This window comes from Sturnira hondurensis, unplaced genomic scaffold (assembly GCF_014824575.4).
Source record: "Sturnira hondurensis isolate 20B ecotype Veracruz unplaced genomic scaffold, ASM1482457v3 Scaffold0003681, whole genome shotgun sequence".
Lineage (NCBI taxonomy): Eukaryota > Metazoa > Chordata > Mammalia > Chiroptera > Phyllostomidae > Sturnira > Sturnira hondurensis.
The window spans coordinates 3,584,982-3,605,735 of NW_028076312.1; the positions used below are offsets into that span (position 1 = coordinate 3,584,982).

Genomic DNA, 20,754 nt, shown 5'->3' on the forward strand with positions numbered 1-20,754 from the left:
GACCTGTCAGTTTCCCTCTTGTTTTTCAAATGAGGGGCCCTTGAGCTAAACCAGAAGTAGACTCAGAACTGAGTTTCAGGGACTTTTGTGGAACGTAGATTCATCTGTGGTGCATGTATGGAAGAGTATTTCCCCACTTTTTTTTCTCATTTCTTATTCCATCTTTACATTTTCTATGAGGAAACTTGAATATGTGGGGAGGGAGTGGGAAAGTTTGGGCTAATTACTGGGTAGAGATTCGGTCTAATTAAATGAATAGAATGGAAAACAGAAAAAGTGAGAGAAAGAACAAGGAGAGAAGCAGCTTCTGATATAAGCCAGCACGTTCTGATTTAGAGTCCAAGGTACATGGGCGGGAAAAGCATGGCATCGGCCTTTCCACTGCTCCGTTTTGGAATCGCTCGATGCCAGCCACATCGTCTGTTTCTAGAACAGGACACACTATAAAGCCGAGGGAAAGGCTGTCCGTTGGGTTTTTCATCAGCACAGCAGTGATGTTGGAACATTTATGAGGAATCCGTCCATCAGAGCACCTACTCCACCTGACACACCCTGGTCTTGTCTGCTCCTGGGTCTTCTTATATATTCCTTTTCTACTCTTTTCCAGAAATGGAAGTACCGAAACTTTCCCCACCACAATGATGCTGAAAGGTTCAGTTTTGTGGTTTGAGAACTACTGTAACCAGTAGTAAAGAACAGGCCAGCATCCTCTGAGAATCTGGTCCCCAAAACCTTCCTTTGAGAACTCAGTCGTGGCTTTGGACTTGCCAGTGTATAGGAGGCATACATTTAATTTCTAGTTTAAGTTTCACTGAGTCATCTTTGTCACTAACTTCCATTCCTTTTATTAGGTACAGTGAAGGTCTCACTCAAATATTCCACAGCACAATGATCAAGACTCTATTTCTGTCTAAATTTCCACAAGGAAGGTAGAGCCAGCTGACTATATAGCTGGGCCTTGCACCTATCAGGTCAACTAATGCGATATATTTTTGGAGATTACCCAAAGTAGAAAGCCAGCACTTCAAATCAAATCCAGTTTCTGAAGGCGATTCAAGAGTTGGTGCTAAGGAGACCACGTGTATACTTAAAGTTCAAGACGTGAGAGCCAAGAGTCAGGAATGCAAGAAAATTTGACGGAAGCAAGAGCAGTCGAGAATGACTGAGGATGTTCAGGATAGAAAGGGTACTCTTGGTTGTCTACAGCCAGCAGGAGGAGGTGTATAGGAAGATTAGCATTGATAATTGCTCACCATCCAGTTCAAGTCAGACACTGCTAGACAAGCCATTGAGAGGAATAAAAGACGGGTGGGGGGAGAGGCAGCCGAGGTTGGGGGTATGGACTCTGATCCGTTGAGATCTTGATTCTGTTACTCTTCTATTGCATTCTACAGACCTAGATTAAATATCGTGCAACATAACATATTTTATGCTGTCGCTCAGGCTTGTTACTTTGTTACTTTATGCCAAGATAAAGCAGCAGCATTGAGAGAAGTGATAACTTAATTTCATTAATAGAGAAAACTTCACAGATTTCCATTAGGGAGGAAAGTCACTTTCCACAGTCGCACCAAAAGGGCAGCACCACAAGATGGTGCTCACTCATCAGTCATGATGTCTTTCAGGAAACATCCCTAAACGGTCTACATTGTTTAGTCTAAAACATAGATATTTATGCATTTATTCGTGCACCTTTTCTTTTATTACAAGTTTCCCTAGAAATGATACACTGCGGGTTTAAATTTAAGCTCTTTTATTAGCATAGGCCTGCTTTCAGAAGAGAAAAAGAAAACCTAGCAACTCCACTTTTGGTTTGCTCGGAGAATCTTTTATTGCATAATTTTTGATATGCTAGTTGACTCGAAACATGCTTTTCTGCCACGCTCATTTTTATCTTTCATTTCCTCTAAACCCCAGACGGTGCAGCATAAGCTAGCAGAATTAAAAACACACATCTGCGTAACCAGGGCTTTTTTGGACAGCTGTCTCCAGTTGCACGCAGAGAAACGCCTGGACTCGACCACCGCTTCCATGGCAAAATACTGGTATGTGTGCTGGGCAATTAAAATGCGGTGTTTGCACAGACTGTTAGGGGAGTCGTCCAACTTTACACTCGGCCTGGAGGGTCTTAAAGGGAGAAAGCTGTGTTGATGAGACTCGCAGTACAAACCAACTTTGTAAAAAAAATGCTGAAAGGGCATTAGGCCTATTAGGCCATTAGGCCTATTTATAATGTGCGGAAAATCACTCAAGTGGGTATTTAACGTGTGGCATGCCATTGAAAATAAAACGGTAAGGGACTGAAGTAGGATGACTGATTAGTGTGTTCAATTAAGTTTAATTTCAAATTATCTGCAGAGCGACAGTACAGTGAGACCAAACACTCTGAGCAAAACTTAAGAGTCCTGAAGTAGTCCCTATTCTTTCACTGAGTAATTAAGATTAAATTTAATCCTCTCTGAGAAAACATTTTGTTATTTGTGAAATGAGTAGCTTGGGTAGGATTTTCCTACTGAAGGTGTTTTTTGAAGAAAACGTTCTAAAGCATTGACTGTCTAATCAGAAGTGGCCCTGCTCTATTAAGGGAGAGGACAACTATGTCCCATTAATTTCAGAAAGGCTTACATTTGTATTAAAGACCAGTAGCCATGGCATTAAAGGTGAGTTGACTTTTTTAAAAAAGGGGACCCCAAAAGGCTCTTGTATATTTTAAGATGCACGAACACACTTTAAATCAGATTCCGGATTTGGGGTTAGTGTTCTCTGTTCTAAAAGCAAACATTCTGACATCTCATTAGCCCAAAAATAACCTAGCAAAAATTCCTGTCATTATTCATTAACTCGTGTTCAGTTTAATCAGAAGGAGAATGGGAAAATCTGTAGAATAGTACTTTATATAATGATTCCAAAATATAAATTTGCCAGGTTGAAATTGATGTGGAATTACTAGAAACTTGAACCTTTGAGGGGGAGGGGACATTTTTTGGAGAAATGATAGTTTATATTTACATTTATAGCAAGTTCTTTGATGGGTTTAAAAAGTATAAAACTGATTTTAGATAAGATATTTTTGGAAAAAGAGATATTTAGATAGCTATGGACTTTGCTATTCTCGAAAACCCCAGGTTTGTAGACATACTGGTACTTTACATTGAAGAGGATAAAGCAACTAGTTGTAGCCCAGTAAATATTTCACTGAAATATTAATATTTGCCAAATACAAAAATTTATAGAATTCCAAATATTGTTGCCCTCGAGCCTGGTCTGTTCATTATTATAGTATATTGTTATTTTATTTGGGGGGTTGAGTTAAAAATTATTTTTAATAGGAAAATTTTCATTAAATAGAAAACCTTTCTTTGTTTTCTGCTTTTGAAAAGTAAGTTGAAAATAATCTTGAACTGACTTATTTTTTATGTTAAGATAAATAAAATCCCTTCCAATTAGCTTATAAATTTTAATGATAGTTGAAGTTTTTGTGATAAGATCAAAAAGCATATTTCTCAAGTGTTTCATATTATTATACAAGAATGTACTTCAAGGATGTTAATTTCCAAGCAATCTTTAACAAGCGTCCTATGGTCTTACTACTCTCAATAGTGGTATGCCCCCTTAAGTTTCCATTTTTACTTTCAGTTTATTTCTGAAAACCCTAAGAATTTTTTTTTCCACTGAATTCAGACTTTCAGCCTTCAGGTAGGAAGTGACATCTTTGGAGAAAAAAAGGCATTCGAAAGTAAAAGGAAATAGATGGCTGTGTACTGTTAATGTAGGTCATCTAGAGAATCTAAATAAACTAGACTGAATTCATGTTTTCACTATGTCCTTTTCAGGCATAAAGTAACAAAAACCTAACAGTCTGGGCCTTCCACACTTGGTTTCCAGGCTTAACAAAAACCCAGCCAGAAGTATAGTTAACAAAGAAAGTATTCATTATGTGAAAATTGTCCTGAGATTCATTTCATACATGATTTATACACAATTACAATTATATCTCTGCTTGGCTAATATGCCTATTTTTTATTTATTCTTTTTTAGAGAGAAGAGGGAAGGGAGGGGAAAAGAGAGGGAGGGAATCATCGTTGTAAATAAGAAACATTGACTGGTCGCCTTCCGTGCATGCCCCGACCTGGGACCAAACTTCCAACCTAGGCATATGCCCTGACCCGGAATCAAACCGGTGACCTCTCAGTTTGCAGGACAATGCCTAACCAACTGAGTCACACCAGCCAGGACAATAGACCTGCTTTTAATTGTTCGAGGAATGTATGCATTTGACAAATCATTTGTTTTCTGATTGTGAAGCACTTCATACAAATGCATTTCAAATATTCCTTTTCCACTTTATGTTTTGTTCACCTAGGGCTTCTGAATTACAAAACAGTGTAGCTTATGATTGTGTACAGCTCCATGGCGGCTGGGGATACATGTGGGAGTACCCGATTGCAAGGTGAGTGGGGCCGCTCTGTTACACCTTTCTGGATGAACTGAAGAAAGGAAATTACTGTACTTCATACACTAAAGGAAAGAAGATGCAAAAATTTCCAACTGACTACAGAGTATCTTCAAGCAGATGGAAACAGCATTATGTCATTGGCTCCCTCCTGAGATTTTATCATTTTTAAAGAAAGGGAAGAGACCGATATACTAAAGCTTGATGCATGGCTTTATTTGAATTGCTATATGGAAGGACTAATATCACTTTTGAAATAGTTGAATAATCTTTTATTTTATCGATTATCCATAATTATTTGGGTTATTTCTAGTTTTTTTTTTTACTCTGGCAATGCTACAAGAGACATCGTTTTACATTTGTCTTAAGTACATGTGTTTGTGGTTGCAACAGAAGGGTCTCAAAAGTAGTATTGCTAGTTCAAAAGTATGTCTATTTGAAACTTGTATAGTTTCCAGATGATTTCCTCTAGTTGCTAGCAACTCACAATGAACCAAGTCTGATGATGTAGCCTCCTAAGCTGTGAATGTTATTGCCATTTAAATTCAGTCTTAATATAATAGGGGGAAAAGTAGGTTGTCAGTTCTTCCTTTACTTGGAATGACTGTTAATTCTTTTCTTTTTTTAAATTTTATTTTACCTTGGTCGGAACACTCACCATGAGATCTCCCCTCTTCACAAATGTCACATGTACTAGAGTGTCATAAACTGGAGGTACAATGTTGCGGTATGGATCTCTAGAGTTTATTCGCCCGGCTTAACTGATGTCTTAAGCCCATTGATTAGTAACACTCCATCTTCCTCCCTCCCCTTTGCCCCTGGCAACTACCATTCCCCATTGATTCTTTTTTTGTTTGTTTGTTTGTTTTGTTTTGTTTTGTTTTGTTTTTTTATTTAATTCTTGTTCAAGTACAGTTTTCTGTCTTATATTCCCAGCCCTGCCCCCCAGTGTCCCCCACCTTATTGTCCATGTGTCCTTTATACTTGCTCATGTGAGTCCATCCCCTGTACCCCTATGATTCTCTCACCTCTCCCCTCTGGACCCTGTCAGCCTGTTCTGTATTTGAGTGTCATTGGTCATATTTTGCTTGCTTATTTGTTTTGTTGTTTAGATTCCTGTTAACGGTGATACCAGATGGTATTTGTCTTTCACCACCTGGCTTATTTCGCTCAGCATAATGCTTTCCAGTTCCATCCATGATGTTGCAAAGAGTAGGAGCTCCTTCTTCCTTTCTGCAGCATAGAATTCCATTTTGTAAATGTACCATAGCTTTTTGATCCAGTCATTTACTGATGGGCATCTAGGTTGCTTCCAACTCCTGGCTATCGTAAATTGTGCTGCTATGAACATTGGGGTGCATAGGTTCTTTTGGATTGGTGTTTCAGGGTTCTTAGGATATACTCCTAATAGCGGAATTGCTGGGTCAATTGGGTTGCTCATCTTCTTTGAGTGGAGTCGAGTGAGTTCTTTGTATATTTTGGAAATTAAACCTTTGTCTGAGGTGTCATTGGCAAATATGTTTTCCCAAGCTGTTGCTTCTCTTTTTATCTTGCTACTGTACTGTTTTCCTGAGCCATGCAGAAGCTTTTAATTTTGATGAGATCCCATTTGTTTATTCTTTCCTTTATAGTCCTTGCTCTAGGGGACATATCAGTAAAAATATTGCTGCGTGGAATGTCTGAGACTTTCCTGCCAATGTTCTCCTCCAGGGCTTTAATGGTTTCATGGCTTATATTTAAGTCTTTTATCCACCTTGAATTAATTTTGGTGTATGGTGTAAGTTGGTGCTCGAGTTTCATTTTTTTTGCATACAGCTGTCCAGTTCTCCCAACACCATTTGTTGAAAAGGCTATCTTTACTCCATTTTATGTTACTGCACCTTTTGTCAAAGATTAATTGACTGTAGAGAGTTGGGTTTATTTCTGGGCTCTCTGTTCTATTCCATTGGTCTATGTGCCTGTTTTAGGTAACTCATGTAGGTGGAATCAATGTGGTATTTGTCTTCCTGTGACTGGCTCATTTCCCTTAGCAGAATGTCTCCAAGGTTCTTCCAGATTGCCACATACTGCTGAGCTTCCTTCAGATTTAAGGTTGAGGAGTATTCCATTGTACATAGATGCTACATTTTCTTTATCCATTTATCTGTCCATGAAATTGCTTCAGGAATCTCCCCGTGGCAATTCTCTTCATCACTCTAAAAACTGTATTCTCCTTTTATTTAGCAATACTTCCAGTTTATAAAATTTTCCCAAGACAGTTTTTTTGCTATATCAAGAGAAATCCAATTTGGTTCTGAATCAGAGGAAGAGAAAGCTAAAAAAATTTTTCTAATTTTAATCTAAATACAGATATCTAAAGGGAAAATTATCAAACTAGTACTCAAATTAACTTCCACATGTATCATTTTGGCAAGCATAATTGGAACAACTGATACACTTATAGTCCTTAATGAGGAAAGTAAACATTTTATTAATGTTACATTATGAACAGAAGCTTCGCCATAGATATAATTTACTAGTTTTCTATAGCCACTGGGCAGCTCATAAAGCTTTGAGCACAGGATGTATACAAGTTATAACCTTTTATAAAAAACTCAGCAGTAAGTAGGCTTCTTCCTTTCTTGGGAATGTGAGCATGAAGTAGCTAAATGATTTCTTTTCTTTTTTTTTTAATCAAAACTTGGGTTTGGATTTTGGTATATCCTTTTAGAACTACTTCAAACAGACCTTAATCCAAAGCAGATTTATTTTTTTATCTTTGCATAGTCATGAAATCAAAAGTAAACATTGAATTCTGCCAGCACAAATTAAATCATCACCAAAATATTTCCTGTGCATTTCATGTTTTACTCATAATAACTGATTCACAATATTCACTACGGGAGAAAAGCGACATAATAGTGGGTGTTTATATTTTTCTACTCAACTGTGCAGTCACAGCTGCACTAGGAAGGCAGACAAGCAGACTCAGGTCTGTCTGGTTCTAGTTCAGGTTCTAAGAAACGTGCGTTCGGTAAGGAGGAGTCGACCACACCCATGACCCTGTAATGGCTCAGTATTTGGAATCCCCAGTGCTAGCCTGAGAGACCTACATTTCCTGTCAGGTAAAATCAGCCCCTTCTTGGCCAGCTTGTTAGTTCAAAGATTGTATGAACTTTTCAACTAGACTGCTATTTTCCCCCCAAAGACATAGGGGAGGAATTTTTTTAATAAAATTACAAGAAAGAAAGTAATAGGTAATATCAAAAAAAGCTAATTTAGACACATTAGGTGGTGTGTGGATGTGTACAGACTATGATTTAATAGAAAAAACATTCTATTTGTGTTTGTCTTATCCTCAGATTAAGCTATACTATTTCTGTGTGTGTGCATGTTGTTGAGTTTTGATTTTGCAGATAAAAGAGATACTTTTTTGTTTTGTTTCATTTTATTTATGTGTTATTTGTTCTTAAATAACTGCTCTTTAGCATGAGTTCCCTTCAGTCTTACTCCTGGGGCTTGGGATCTGGGAGGAGCGAGACAGTCTTCGCCATTTCTAGACTTCTCTGCCATTGCTAGGAAGAGTGACCTGAGACAGGGCTTCGTCATTGTGTGGTTAAACATTTATTCTGATGCCTTTCTCTGTTAATTTTAGTTGATGGCTGAATTTAATTAGTAACTCATAAAAGGTCTACTGATTTCTGTCATTACCAATTCCACTGGAACTTCTGTCATGTGGAAAGAAAAATGCCCAACCCAATAAAAAAATGTCTAGAAGCATTCGGATTGCTGAAGTAGATTGAAATGCTAGGGAGGGTCTCCAAACCCAGGGGCTGTGTTTTGTGGGCAGCAATGGGATCTGTTCAAATATATATACATATTTGAAAACACAAATGTCCCTAGACTTCAAGTATTTTCTGAAAGTTGGTATTGAGACACTAAAATACCTTTGTAATACAATAAATCAAATCAGTAAATACTGACTGAGTGCTTACTCTCTCCAGGGTCTCTTGATGAATATGACAAAGAAGTCCAGAACTAGTCATGTTCTTAGACAGCCAGCACATTTAATTTGTCTCAAAAATTCAATTAAAAAACAGGTTTTATGCTAATGCCTTTGAATGTGTCTACTAGGAAAGTCCTACCTGCCCTGTCAATGAAAATATTATGAGACAACACAAGAGATGCCTGCCAAGGTGGCAGGTCACCTGCCTTCTCATTCCAGTCTGCCAATTTCTTATTTGACCATCAAATAGCAACCATTAATTAGTAAACATATTAACTTCTCTGTACCTCAGTTCTTTTACCTTCAAAACAATATAATCGTTTCCCTCCCTGATCTCAGAGGTGGCAGGATAAAGTGAGGTGAGAAAAGGTAAGAAGAGTGTCCTTGTTAGTACCATAGCTGCCAAAGTGTAAAGTTTTATAACTTTTTTGTTGGCAGGGGGTGGCTGGTGGACTCAGCCCTCAGAATTGTAACCTCATACATTACTAGAGTGACTATTAACCATTTCCAAAAATAAGTTACTTGTTAACTTTGTGGGAAGTAATATTTTCTAAACCATCTATTTACACCACTGACGGCAGCAGTGGTGGCAGGAATCCAAAGGGATGTAAGAAAATATGTCCTTTCTTTTCTCTTGTGTTTTCTACAAAGCCAGGGGATTTCAACGTTTTTAGGAATCATAAAAGATGACAAGAAATTAAAAGATTGTACCTGTTTCTAAATCTAAAGTGGCCTTTTTTTTTAAAGAGTGCTATTATATGTGCTGAATTTTATAAAATTAAAACAAAACCACAGGTGTTATTTGGAATTTATAATATCTTTAAGCAAGCTAAAACAAAGGATACCAATGATCACTCTCTTAATAGAATTGTGTGATTATACTAGTGAGAATGAATGCCGTAATGGAAAAAAGTAGTTATGAAAAACTTTTATTGGTTGGATTTTATTAAGTGACTAACTTAAAGTCATTAACAGTTTTGTGCTGACACCAAATTTATAACTTCTAATATCTTTTATTTACTCTTCAATCATTTTCTGAATTATCCAGAGCTTACGTGGATGCCCGAGTTCAGCCAATCTATGGTGGTACCAATGAAATAATGAAGGAGCTGATTGCAAGAGACATCGTCCGAGACAAATAGCCATCTGCCCACATCCTGGAATCCTATTACAGCTAATCTGGTTTTACATCTACTCAAGATAAAATGCAACCTGGACAGAGAGGAAACCCTAAACATGTTTTCATATGCTGTCTTATAGGAAAAAAGTCAAACGCAAATATAAGAGTAACACAATGGGAGAAGAAGTCTTTCCAAAGATTCTAAAATTCTAAAACTGAAGTTTAACTTTCAATTTTTTATATAGCTAAAAGGCAAAGATTTTCTAATTCTACAAGCATTAGTGTTTATTTCATTTTTTTCTAAAATTCTAGGAATGTGCAATTGCTTAAATCTTTAAAATTGAGGCAGAATTTTGTTATTAATATTAATAAAATATTAAAAATTTAAAAATATGAATAGTACTGACAGCATATTGACTTTGAAGGGAAGAAATATAATTTAGAATCAAAATAACTTCAGCTATTTTTTGCTCTAAATTTCCCAGAACGGTGGAGTTCTCCCACACTACCCTAAGCCTCTGTTTTTGAGTAATGGAACTCTTTCTTCAGACTAAAGCTCATACAGAGACAGAGTCCCTGTAAAACGGTGATGAAAGAAGAGCCACTCTAGCTGAATCGGGAAGCCTGCCTGGCAGTCAGCTAAGCCTTAGCCTAACCCCGCTGGAGAAGGCTGTTTGTTCTCTCACCTCCTGGCACCCAGTTTTATAGGAGAACACCAAGTAATCCATCATCTTTTATCTTTAAGATCCTGGTTTATTTCATCAGTATCAAAACAGTGACTTTCATTTTGGAATAGCCTACTTTAATGAATTGATTAATAAATAATATAAGAAGTAAGTCAATGAACAAGATAATTTCAAATTATAAATACAATAAAAGAGAATAAACATTTAAAATAGGAAAGTGAGGAAATGACGTTTGTTTTCAGACTTAAAAGTCATTCTTATAAAAAGACAGTAATTTAATTTGTAAATTGCTAATGCCATTTTGGTGCTTGGTTTTCTTTGCATATACTGGCTAAACAGGGAATAAAGTAGTTTTTACTGGGAAAAATGTGTGTTCTTTTTCAACTCAGAAAACCTAAACATTTTATTTGGTATTGTTGGTATTAAACAATATTTTCTAATGCAATCATTACAAACTGGGTAGAGCAGGAGGAAGAGAATATCCTTTGATACCATTCCTAGAATTATAAGCCTTTGATTTGCTCTTGGGTAGAAGTTTGCATGACTGCCAGTTTGAATTCTTACTCATACGCATCAAATACCATGCAACATGAGTTGGAATGACATTAGATATTACTATACTTGCAGTGTTAGCTCCCTCATGCTACCAGAACACAATATAGGATTAGGCAGACCAACCGTCTCTTTTCAGCCCCTTTCCCTCTCTTTCCCAATCTTAAAGGCAACTACATTATAGAAATATAACATCTTTGGGATGCAAAATAAATTAACATAGAAGGAAAAGCCTGCTATATAGAGGTAGACCTACCTGGGTTTGAATAACTTTATCATTTAAGAGCCATTGGACCTTGGGCCATTTCTTAAACTTAAGATTTTATTCAGGTGCAAATGATAAAAGAAACCCAATTCATACCATCCCAAGGAAAAACTTGAACGTGCTAGCTTAAAAGTGTTGTGGAGTAGCTAGTACAGTCTATGGAACTGGGTCTCATGAACCTGATCCTAAAGCTTAAACCTGCTAACACGTACACCATACATACCTATTTTTACTTCTGTTTGCAAATTGGCCTAATGGACATTGCAGAGAAGTTCCATTACAGGGCCTATAAAAATGACCTTGGGCTGCTCCAGGCCCGCTTTCTTCAGCCCAATGTCTACTTCTATAAAGTAGAAGAAAGTAACACTATGATTGACAGTCCCACCAGATACACAGAGACTGGGGGAGGCAGTTCCTGAAACAGAGTGGTATTATCAAAAGGAAGGAAACAGCCAAGTCTGCTGAGCAGGCCTAAAGCATACTCACATGCACACGCACAGAACTACTACAGTCCACCAGCACTAGCAATAGGTTCTAGTACTTTTTGTATATCAGAAGCTGAAAGGATAGCTAAGGTAGGATGTTTTCTAGGAATGATATCTGGGATGAATTCCATCTCTTCTAAATGGGTTGTTTATCTTGCAAACTAATCTTGTTTTGCACCCCCAAAAGAAGCAAAGCAAAACAGGGAGTTCAGAATGTGTTTCTTAACCTTTTGTTTGGTTTTCATTTCTTAAATAGCTAATCATTGTGTTTTGCTTGTGTGGCTTTGATTATTGTCCTCTAGAAAGGGAATGTATCATCTGTATCTCACACAGTGCTAAGTGCTCAAGAAACAAATAAAAATGCTCAGAAGAACAGACTGGGCCAACACAGCAAGAAAGCCACACTTTGTAAATAATTAATGGGAATCAGAAAGCCCAAGTAATTGTGGTTGTTGGCTGAGGTTTTTAGAATTGTAATTATTGCTTTAAAATTATTTTTACCCTTTATTTCTCTGATAGTGTCATTGAAATGACATTATGAAAAAGAAGCTGTTTTGATTTGCTATTGTAAAATCTAACTGCAAATCTTTACTAATCTAGTAATTTTAGTAGTTTATTGCTCAAGGTATAAGATTTCTAGGAGACTGAATTTTTTCATATGTCAGTATTATTTTTGGCGCACACAGCATTTACTTATTTTGAGTCATTGGAAAGATTTGACAGTGCAGTGGAAACCAAACTCACACCTATCACCTCTACTGCTTTATAATACATGTTGAAAAGAAGTTCTACTCTTTTTGAAATCTAATATTCCACTTTTAAGAAACAAATTACAGGAAACATCAAACATACTTAAAAATAGGAAGATAGTAAAATGAACCCTAGCTTCAACAGTTGCCAATGTTATCTTCCCCACCTTTTTTCTTAATTGCTTTAAAGCAAATCCCATATTTAGTCCTATTTCTCATACACACACACACACACACACACACACACACATACACACACACACATTTCAGAATATATTTCTAACTAAGATTCTTTCCACATAACTACAAGCTTAGTATCATCCTTTAAAAACTTAAATCTAACATATAGTTACAAATTAGCATTATAATTTTCTTGGTTGTATCAAGAATGTCTTTTGTGGTCAGTTTAATTCAGAATCCAAACAAAGTCCACAAACTACATATTTTTGTATTTTCTCCTAACTCTCTTTTATCATAGTCTTCCCTTTTCTCTTTTTTCCTCTTCCCATCTAAATTTAATTTTTTTAATTAACATAGAGCAAATTCACCCCATAGAGCAAATCCACCCCATATTTTGGTTTATGTACAAACAGTAAAAATGCCCTTTTTCAGCTTTCTGAGTTTTAGCATGTATCCAGGTGCATGCACCTGCCAGCACAATCAGAATACACCATAGGTCCATCCTCACAAAAATTCCCTCATGCCCTTTATAATCACACGCTCCCTACCCCTCTAACCCCCAGCTACCCCTGATCAGTTCTCTGTTATTATAACTTGGTCATTTTGAGACTGTCATATAAATGGAATCATATAATATGTAACCTTTTAAGAATGATGTCTTTCTCTTAACAAAATGCATTTAAGATTCAATTCACTTATATTGCATTAATTAATAGTTTGTTCCTTTTTTAATGCTAAATAGCAGTCCACTGTGTGACTTTCCCATGATTTGTTTATTCATTTGCCTTCTTAAAGAAATCTTGACTTCTGGTCAAGATGGAGATGTAGGTAAACACCCTTCTCTCCCACAACTATAGCAAAAATTACAACTAGACCACAAAACAAATATCACCCAGATTTGTCAGAACATAAAGCTGTATGGAAGTCTGACAATGCTTTTAAAAAGCCACATTCACCCATACAGGGAGAGAAGTGAAGGCACGAAGAGGCACAAAGACTTGGAGCAGCAGTGGAATGGGAGGGGCCACAATCACGGACGGTGGAAGACAATTGGGAGGGCTACCTTGGAAGCAAGTGATCCCAGACTCAAACCACACCACCCAGCCCAGGACCTAGCACCAGGAGGATAATTCCCCATAACTTCTGGCTGTAAAAACCAGTGGGGGTTGGGGCAGGAGAAACGGCAAGATTCTCGGGAAACTCCCCTTAAAGAGACCTGCAAAGGTCTCGGCACTCATGCAGACCCAACCCCTCTGGGATTCAGCACCAGAGAAACAGCTGGAAGGGCACAAGTGACATATGGAAATAGAGTGAGTGCTGGAAGACAGCTTCCTCTTGGGCAAATCTCCAGAGACTAGACAGCAGTATTGTCCCCTCTCTGAGCCCTGTCCCACACAGAGCCACAGGGCAGTGACATGGGTTGCCACACCATGGTGATTACCTAAGGCTCCACCTTACACAATTATAGGTGACTTTTCTATAATAGGCATGCTTCTAAGTTGGAGAGTCAAAACAGTTCTATCTGGACACAGAAACAAACACGGGAAGCTGCCAAATTGAGGAGACAAAGAAATATGGCCCAAATGAAAGAAGAGAACAAAATTCCAGAAAAAGAACTACATGAAATGGAGATAACCAACCTATCAGATGCAGAGTTCAAAATACTGGTGTGATCTGGATGCTCAGAGAACTCACTGGGTATGGCAACAGCATAAAAAAAGACACAAATGAAGGTTGCATTAAGTGAAATAAAGGAAAATCTACAGAGAACCAATAGTGGAGAGATGAAGCTGAGGATCAAACCAACAATTTGGATATTAAGGAAGAAAAAAACATTCAATTAGAATATCAAGAAGACAAAAGAATTTTTAAAAATGAAGATAGAATAAGGAGCCACTGGGGCATCTCCAAAAGTAACAACATCCAGATCACAGAGGTGCTGGAAGGAAAAGAGGAAGATCTGGAAATTGGAACCTTATTGAAAAAATAATGAAAGAAAACTCCCCTAATTTGTTGAAGGAAATAGACATACAAGTCCAGGAATCACAGAGTCCCAAATAAGTTGGACCCAAAAAGGATCACACCAAGACACATCATAATTAAAATGCTGAAGCTTAAAGAGAGAATCTTAAAACCAGCCAGAGAAAAACAGAGAATTACCTACAAAGGAATTCCCATAAAACCGTCAACTGAGCAAAAAGAGACTGGAAAAAAGTATCCAAAGTAATGAAAAGCAAGGACCTATATCTGCAATTACTCTTTCCAGCAAAGCTATCATTTAGAAGTGAAGGGCAGATAAAAGCTTCCCAGACAAGGTAACACTAAAGCAGTTCATCATCACCAAGTCATTATTATGTGAAATATTAAAGGGAACTCTATAAGAAAAAGAAGATCAAAACTACGAACATTAAAATGGCAACAAATTACCTGGCTGGTGTAGCTCAGTGGATTGAGCGCAGGCCTGCGAACCAGACGATCATGGTTCGATTCCCAGTCAGGGCACATGCTCGGGTTGTAGGCCAGTTTCTGGCAGGGGCCAGTTCCCTTCAGGGGATGCACGAGAAGCAACCATACATTGATGTTTCCTTCCTCTCTCCTTCCCTTCCCCTCTAAAGATAAATAAATAAAATATTTTTAAAAGTGGCAACAAATTCACAACCATCAACCACTGAATCTAAAAGGCAAAGTAAAGAAGCAGAACAGGAACAGAATCATACACCTGGAGACCATTCAGAGGGTTATCAGCTGGGAGGGGGAAAGGGGAAAATGGGGGAAAAGATGCAGGGATTAAGAAGTACAGATTGGTTGGTACAAAATAGACAGGGGGATGATAAAAACAGTGTAGGAAATGGAGAAGCTAAAGAATTTATATGCCTGACCCATGGACATGAACTAAAGGAGGGGGATTGCTGGAGAGAATGGGGGTACCAGGTGGAGGAGGGCAAAGGGGAAAAATTGGGACAACTGTAATAGCATAATCAATAAAATAAAAATTTTTTAAAAGAAATCTTGATTGCTAAGATACCTAGGAAGAGGAATTGTTGCATTAGATAGGTAAATGTATATTTTAACTTTATAAGAATTTGCCAAGCTGTTTTTCCAGAATGGCTGTATCATTTTGGCCTTCTTACCAATGTAAGAGTTCAATTCCCTAACACTTGTATTTTTATGTTATTTTTTCTAATCGGTATGTAGTGGAAATACCATATATATAGGTATATATATGGTTTTAATTTGCCTTTCCCCAATATCTAATGACAATGAACAGCTTTTCATGTGTATATTTGCCTGCCACATATCTTTTTTGGTGAATTCTGTTCATTTTTCAGTTGGGTTGCTTGTTTTGTTTTGTTTTTCAATTGAGCTTTGAGGATTCTTCATGTATCCCTACACTGTCAAGCACAAGGCAAAGCCAGGCTGACAGATTCAACTTGTAAAGGAACAATGAACCTTTTCAAGACTCAGTTTATTGCTTACACAGAGAGTGAAAAGGTGAGCAGTCAAAGGTGTCAGTTTTCTAAGGCCTTTGCACAAGATCACAGTGAAATAAAGAGACCAGATGACTGCCACAAGAATAATGGGACACTCTTGCTGAGTCCACTGCATGTTGCTACTAAATAGTTTTATAGCTGAAGTTGCACCTTAAGGGTGGTGAGGCGAAAAGGCTCAGACCCCATCAGAATTCTTAAGCAGTAAGAATATGTCCCTGACAATCTCCTTGGTAGACAGCAAAGCAACTGAGACATCGCCTTGTAGTAGCATCTCACAAATCTTCCATCCTCTCAGGTCCCAGGGGGTCACAAGGCTGCATCTAGTCCTTTCATTCTCTTAACAGTATGTTTTACAGAGCAAAATTTTTTAATTTTGATAAATTCCAAGGTATTAACCTTTTTCTTTTATGGATCATGCACTTGGTATTACATCTAAGAACTCTTTGACCCAACTCTAGTCCTAAAGTTTTTCTCCAATGATTAATTTTAATAGCTTTATATTGTACATTTTTCACTTAGATCTATGTTCCATTCAGTAATTTTTATGAGGTGTGAGATTTATGTTGAGGTTCATTTCTTTGCATATAGTAGTCTAATTCTTCTAATACCACTCATTGGAAAGAGCATCCTTTTTTTGTATTTAATTGCCTTTGCATTTTTGTAGAAATCAATGGTCTATATTTATCAACTCATATATTTGAACCAATCTGATATTCTTACATTCTCATATTTGTATGGCTCTAGTTCTGGACGTTGTTCCATTTCATTGGCATACGTATCTCCCTCCCCTCTTTGCCAACACTACACTGCCTTGAATGGCAGTGGTTTGGTTCAGAATGGACATCCTGGTTTGTTCCAGACCTTGAGGGAAAAGTAGTCAGGCTTTCACATTAAATACAATTTTTTAAAGTAGACTTTTGTAGATAATCTTTATTAGATTTAGGACATTGCATTATTCCTAATTCAATTAGGTTTTTTAATCATTAATGGATAATGAATTTTGTCAAATGCTTTTTGCATTAATTGATATAATCATGTGGTTTTCCTTCTTTGAACTGTTAAGATTACAAATTACACTGATTATTCTTGAATATCAAATAGACCTTTCATTCTTGGTTTAAATCCCACTTGGTCACTATGTATTATAGTGCTCACCTACAGTTTGGCTTAATTGGATTATAGTTTATTGGGAATTTTTACATCTATGTTCATAAGAAATGTTGGCTGTAATTTTTTCTTTCACTGTCTTTGCCTGGTTTTATTAACAGGGTAATGGTGACCTAATTTTATGAGCTGAGGATTATTTCTCTCTTTCTCCCTGGTGACATTGATTTGTTGGGAAAAAACCCTAGTTCTTTATTTCGTAGAATGTCTGACATTATTGACTTGCCTGATTGATTTCTCATGGTGATTTCTACTTTATTCCTGTAGTCACTGTGTTTCCTACAAACTGATAGAGCTAGAGGTTTGATTAGATTCAGGCTCATGGATTTTATTTATTTATTTATTTATTTCCCAGTAAAAGTAATAAGTGGTCAGTTTTTATAAAAGGCGACTTTCTAATATTTTAACTCCTTGTGCATTTATTAATTTTCATAAAGAAGGACTGTCATCAACTCTTTGGTTAATCTGTATGTCTGATGGACCCTCTGGGAATAGGAAGCTGAGACACAAAAGTACACGGGGTTTATTGAGAGATAACACCTGTGAACAATGAAAAGGGAAGGAAGTCATATTGGGGAGGGACAATAGAAGCCTGAGATCTCGAATTGGGTCTGACAACCTTGCCCAATGCAATGAGGACCTATGAGGTAGAGACTGTCCACTGGAGAAGTCCCGCATTTGGTGGAAATGGCCAGCGGTTGCTTCCTCTGCCCTGCTTAGTTGTCTGTGGTCTGCCTGGAAAGAGGTGGCCCAGCTCAAAAGCTAATGTGGATCCTAAAGGTACTAACTGCTGGAGGGGCAGTTACCTGTATTTCTTACCACAAAATGGAAAGGGCTTTCTTGAAGGGAGTTCTGGGAGTTATACCTCCATGGCTGCCATATCCTGAAACACAATTTGTAAATGAAAAGCAGAATAAATTCCTGATTTTTTCCTTTCATCAGTTTTTTTTGTGTAATAAGTGGGTGTCCCATTCATTGGTATCATTACTCCATTGGTAGTGATAATTTTGGTATTAATAAAGACTCATGGATTTTGGAAATTTGATGTATTTGAACTAACTGCAGTCATTTTTTCTTTTTGATGCATAAATTATTTCACCTTAGGCCAGTTAGAGTCCCTTCAAATTTGTTCTTATATTTTTCCCCTTTTTATGATTGAAAGTGTCAAAGGTACACAAAAATACGGAGACTAACATAGTAAGCCACCATGTATATCCAGCTTTGACAATCATCCATTTACCACTAATGTTTAGTCACTTATTCCCCACATCCCCCCCTGCATTCATAGATTATTTTAAGGCAAATGCCAGACATCGTGTAATCTTTTGTCATCTTGACATGACCTGTTATTCATCATCGAGTCCTTGGCCTCCTGCACAACAAAATTTCCCACACCGACTGTGAACAATGTTTGTCCTACAGCTGCAATCAGCCATTTTCCAAAGATCCCTCAGTTATTTTAGTGGGAATTTTCCAGTTTCAAGCTACTCCGAAATTTACTGTTTTATTTTTTCTTCCTTTTACATTCTGGCTCATCAGATCCTCCCTGAAGTTATTTTCATTACTTAAAGTCATATTTTTTCAGTCTTTTTCTTATACCTAAACTCACTAGAAGTTTATCTTAACATATCCCAAGAGAAGGTATATAGCATTTTGCAATAGAATATTATATTAGGCAACAGTGTTTTGTGTTGAAAGAAACAGAAAAATGACATCAAATCTGGCTTAAAAAATGAAGAAAGGTCTCACAAAACTGGAAAGCTCAGCATTAGGGCAGACAAAGCTGGTCGACTACATAGCTTTGCTTTGTCAATAAGGATCCACTTTACCAATTGCTTTCCATGTCTGTGTTCTGCCTTTTCTAGTGTGGGCCTGCTTCTAAAACTGCGTCATGGGATGGGCTTTCTTGTTCATGCCTAGAGTGAGAGAATGCACCTTTGCACGTTAGGCATGAGTGCTGTAATTCACTCACATAGGGATAGTTTTTATCACACACCCACCTCTTAGCAATGATTGTGCTAAGTGAATGGAATGCATTAGTTGACTTAAGCCAGTTAGGGCACACTTTTGGACAGGCAGGTAGGAACAGATTCACTCAGAGCACATGAGCTGGGTGGAGGACTAATACTAGCATGAAAATCAAGAAAACATTAGGAAAGGGAAATTATGGAATAGAAGCCAAGTAGGCGACTGAAAAATATCTACTATAAAAACTACATGCTATATATTGGTTGTTGGAATTGGTGCCTGGAGATTGTCACATCTCAAAGGAGACACAGCCTCACTTGGTGATGCCATTTAAAAAAATGTACATGACTTTTACAGTAGGAAGTTTTAATGCTCATCTGTGCAAATAAGTTAGTGTTTTCTCATTCCCTTGTAATTGAGCAGGATGGTATGACTAGTCCTTCCCAAAGGATCATAGATGGAAATGACGTGTCTTATCCTGTGGCAGTTGCTGGAAAATTGCAGTGGAGGCAACTTAGGATCCAAGCCTGAACACAGATCCACCAGACAGAAGACAAGGGCTCTGGAAAGTTGCCTGGACTTGCAACAAAGTCTGTGTGGGGTAGACACACTTTTTCTGTGCTAAGTCATTGTGACTTTGGGGTTGTTACTGCATCATAACCTGGCCCATCATGGCCGAAACAACTTTCATATGTTCTTACACATGATGACATGTCATTGAGGAAATAGAACTGGTGTTACAACATATATGCAATACCTTCATGGACCTCAAGAAATTGCCATGATGTTCACATTTCATATGAAATGAATCAGAATGTTGGGATATTTTTTCAATTGTAGTGATTTCTCACCAGTATTTCTGCATATGCCTGTTTAGTGCAAAGACTTATGAAATTAGTGTTTCAAAAGAGCAATTTTATCACTTCACTTATGAAAGAATCTTCAATGGTTCCATTACTACCTACAGAATAAGCTTTATATTCCTTCCTTACTTAAACCTGCATCAAATCTTTCCATATTTTGGTCCTAAACTACCTTTGCCTGCCTTTGTAGACTTGCACACCATTATTCTTTCTAATTATATCAATGTCTTCTGCATCCTTAACAATCATGGGCAAAGCCACAGAGCCTGAACAGAACGGAATGTACTTCTAATAACTCTCTTGTAGCTGTTTCTTTGACCTCCCTGCCCCTACATCAGTTTGTTACATTTAGCTGTTTTTGACATTTTACTTCGGAAACTGGTGAAGAACATCGCCTAACAATTATCTATTCCCTCCTTTCTCCTAAATAACAGTCTTTATATTACTGGAGATTGACAATGTGTTCAACTTTAGCTGTATTTCTGCATCTGATATGTCCACACCATAAAGTCATAGAATTGTTGACAGGAACTTCAGGGGAAGCAACTTAAAGGCTGCTACCCTTTTTTCCTTTTTCTGCCTCCTGCCTGGGAAGTGGATGCGACGGCGGGAGCCCCAGGAGCCACGTGGGTCCATGAAGTTACTCTGAGAATGGAGGCAGAAGAGAGTCATAGAAAGGGACCTGGGTTTCTGGTGACCTGTTATATCAGCTCTGGTTCATCTTTCTCTAAACTTTCTTTTTTTTCCAAAACCACATTTTATTAAATCTTGAGATGCACCATTATTTGTATAT

At 37.5% G+C, this 20,754-nt stretch overlaps 1 protein-coding gene across 2 annotated transcripts in view; it reads left to right on the top strand.

The window, feature by feature from the left end:
• Nucleotides 1–10,510, top strand: part of ACADL (acyl-CoA dehydrogenase long chain) — a 30,285-nt gene extending 19,775 nt beyond the window's left edge. For both annotated transcript variants that reach the window (XM_037042031.1, XM_037042032.1), the window contains exons 9-11: nucleotides 1,918–2,045; nucleotides 4,364–4,450; nucleotides 9,487–10,510. In XM_037042031.1, the coding sequence (XP_036897926.1) occupies nucleotides 1,918–2,045; nucleotides 4,364–4,450; nucleotides 9,487–9,580 (309 nt within the window). In that variant the 3' untranslated portion in view covers nucleotides 9,581–10,510. The remainder of the gene's footprint in view (nucleotides 1–1,917; nucleotides 2,046–4,363; nucleotides 4,451–9,486) is intronic.
• The last annotated feature ends 10,244 nt before the right edge of the window (nucleotides 10,511–20,754 follow it).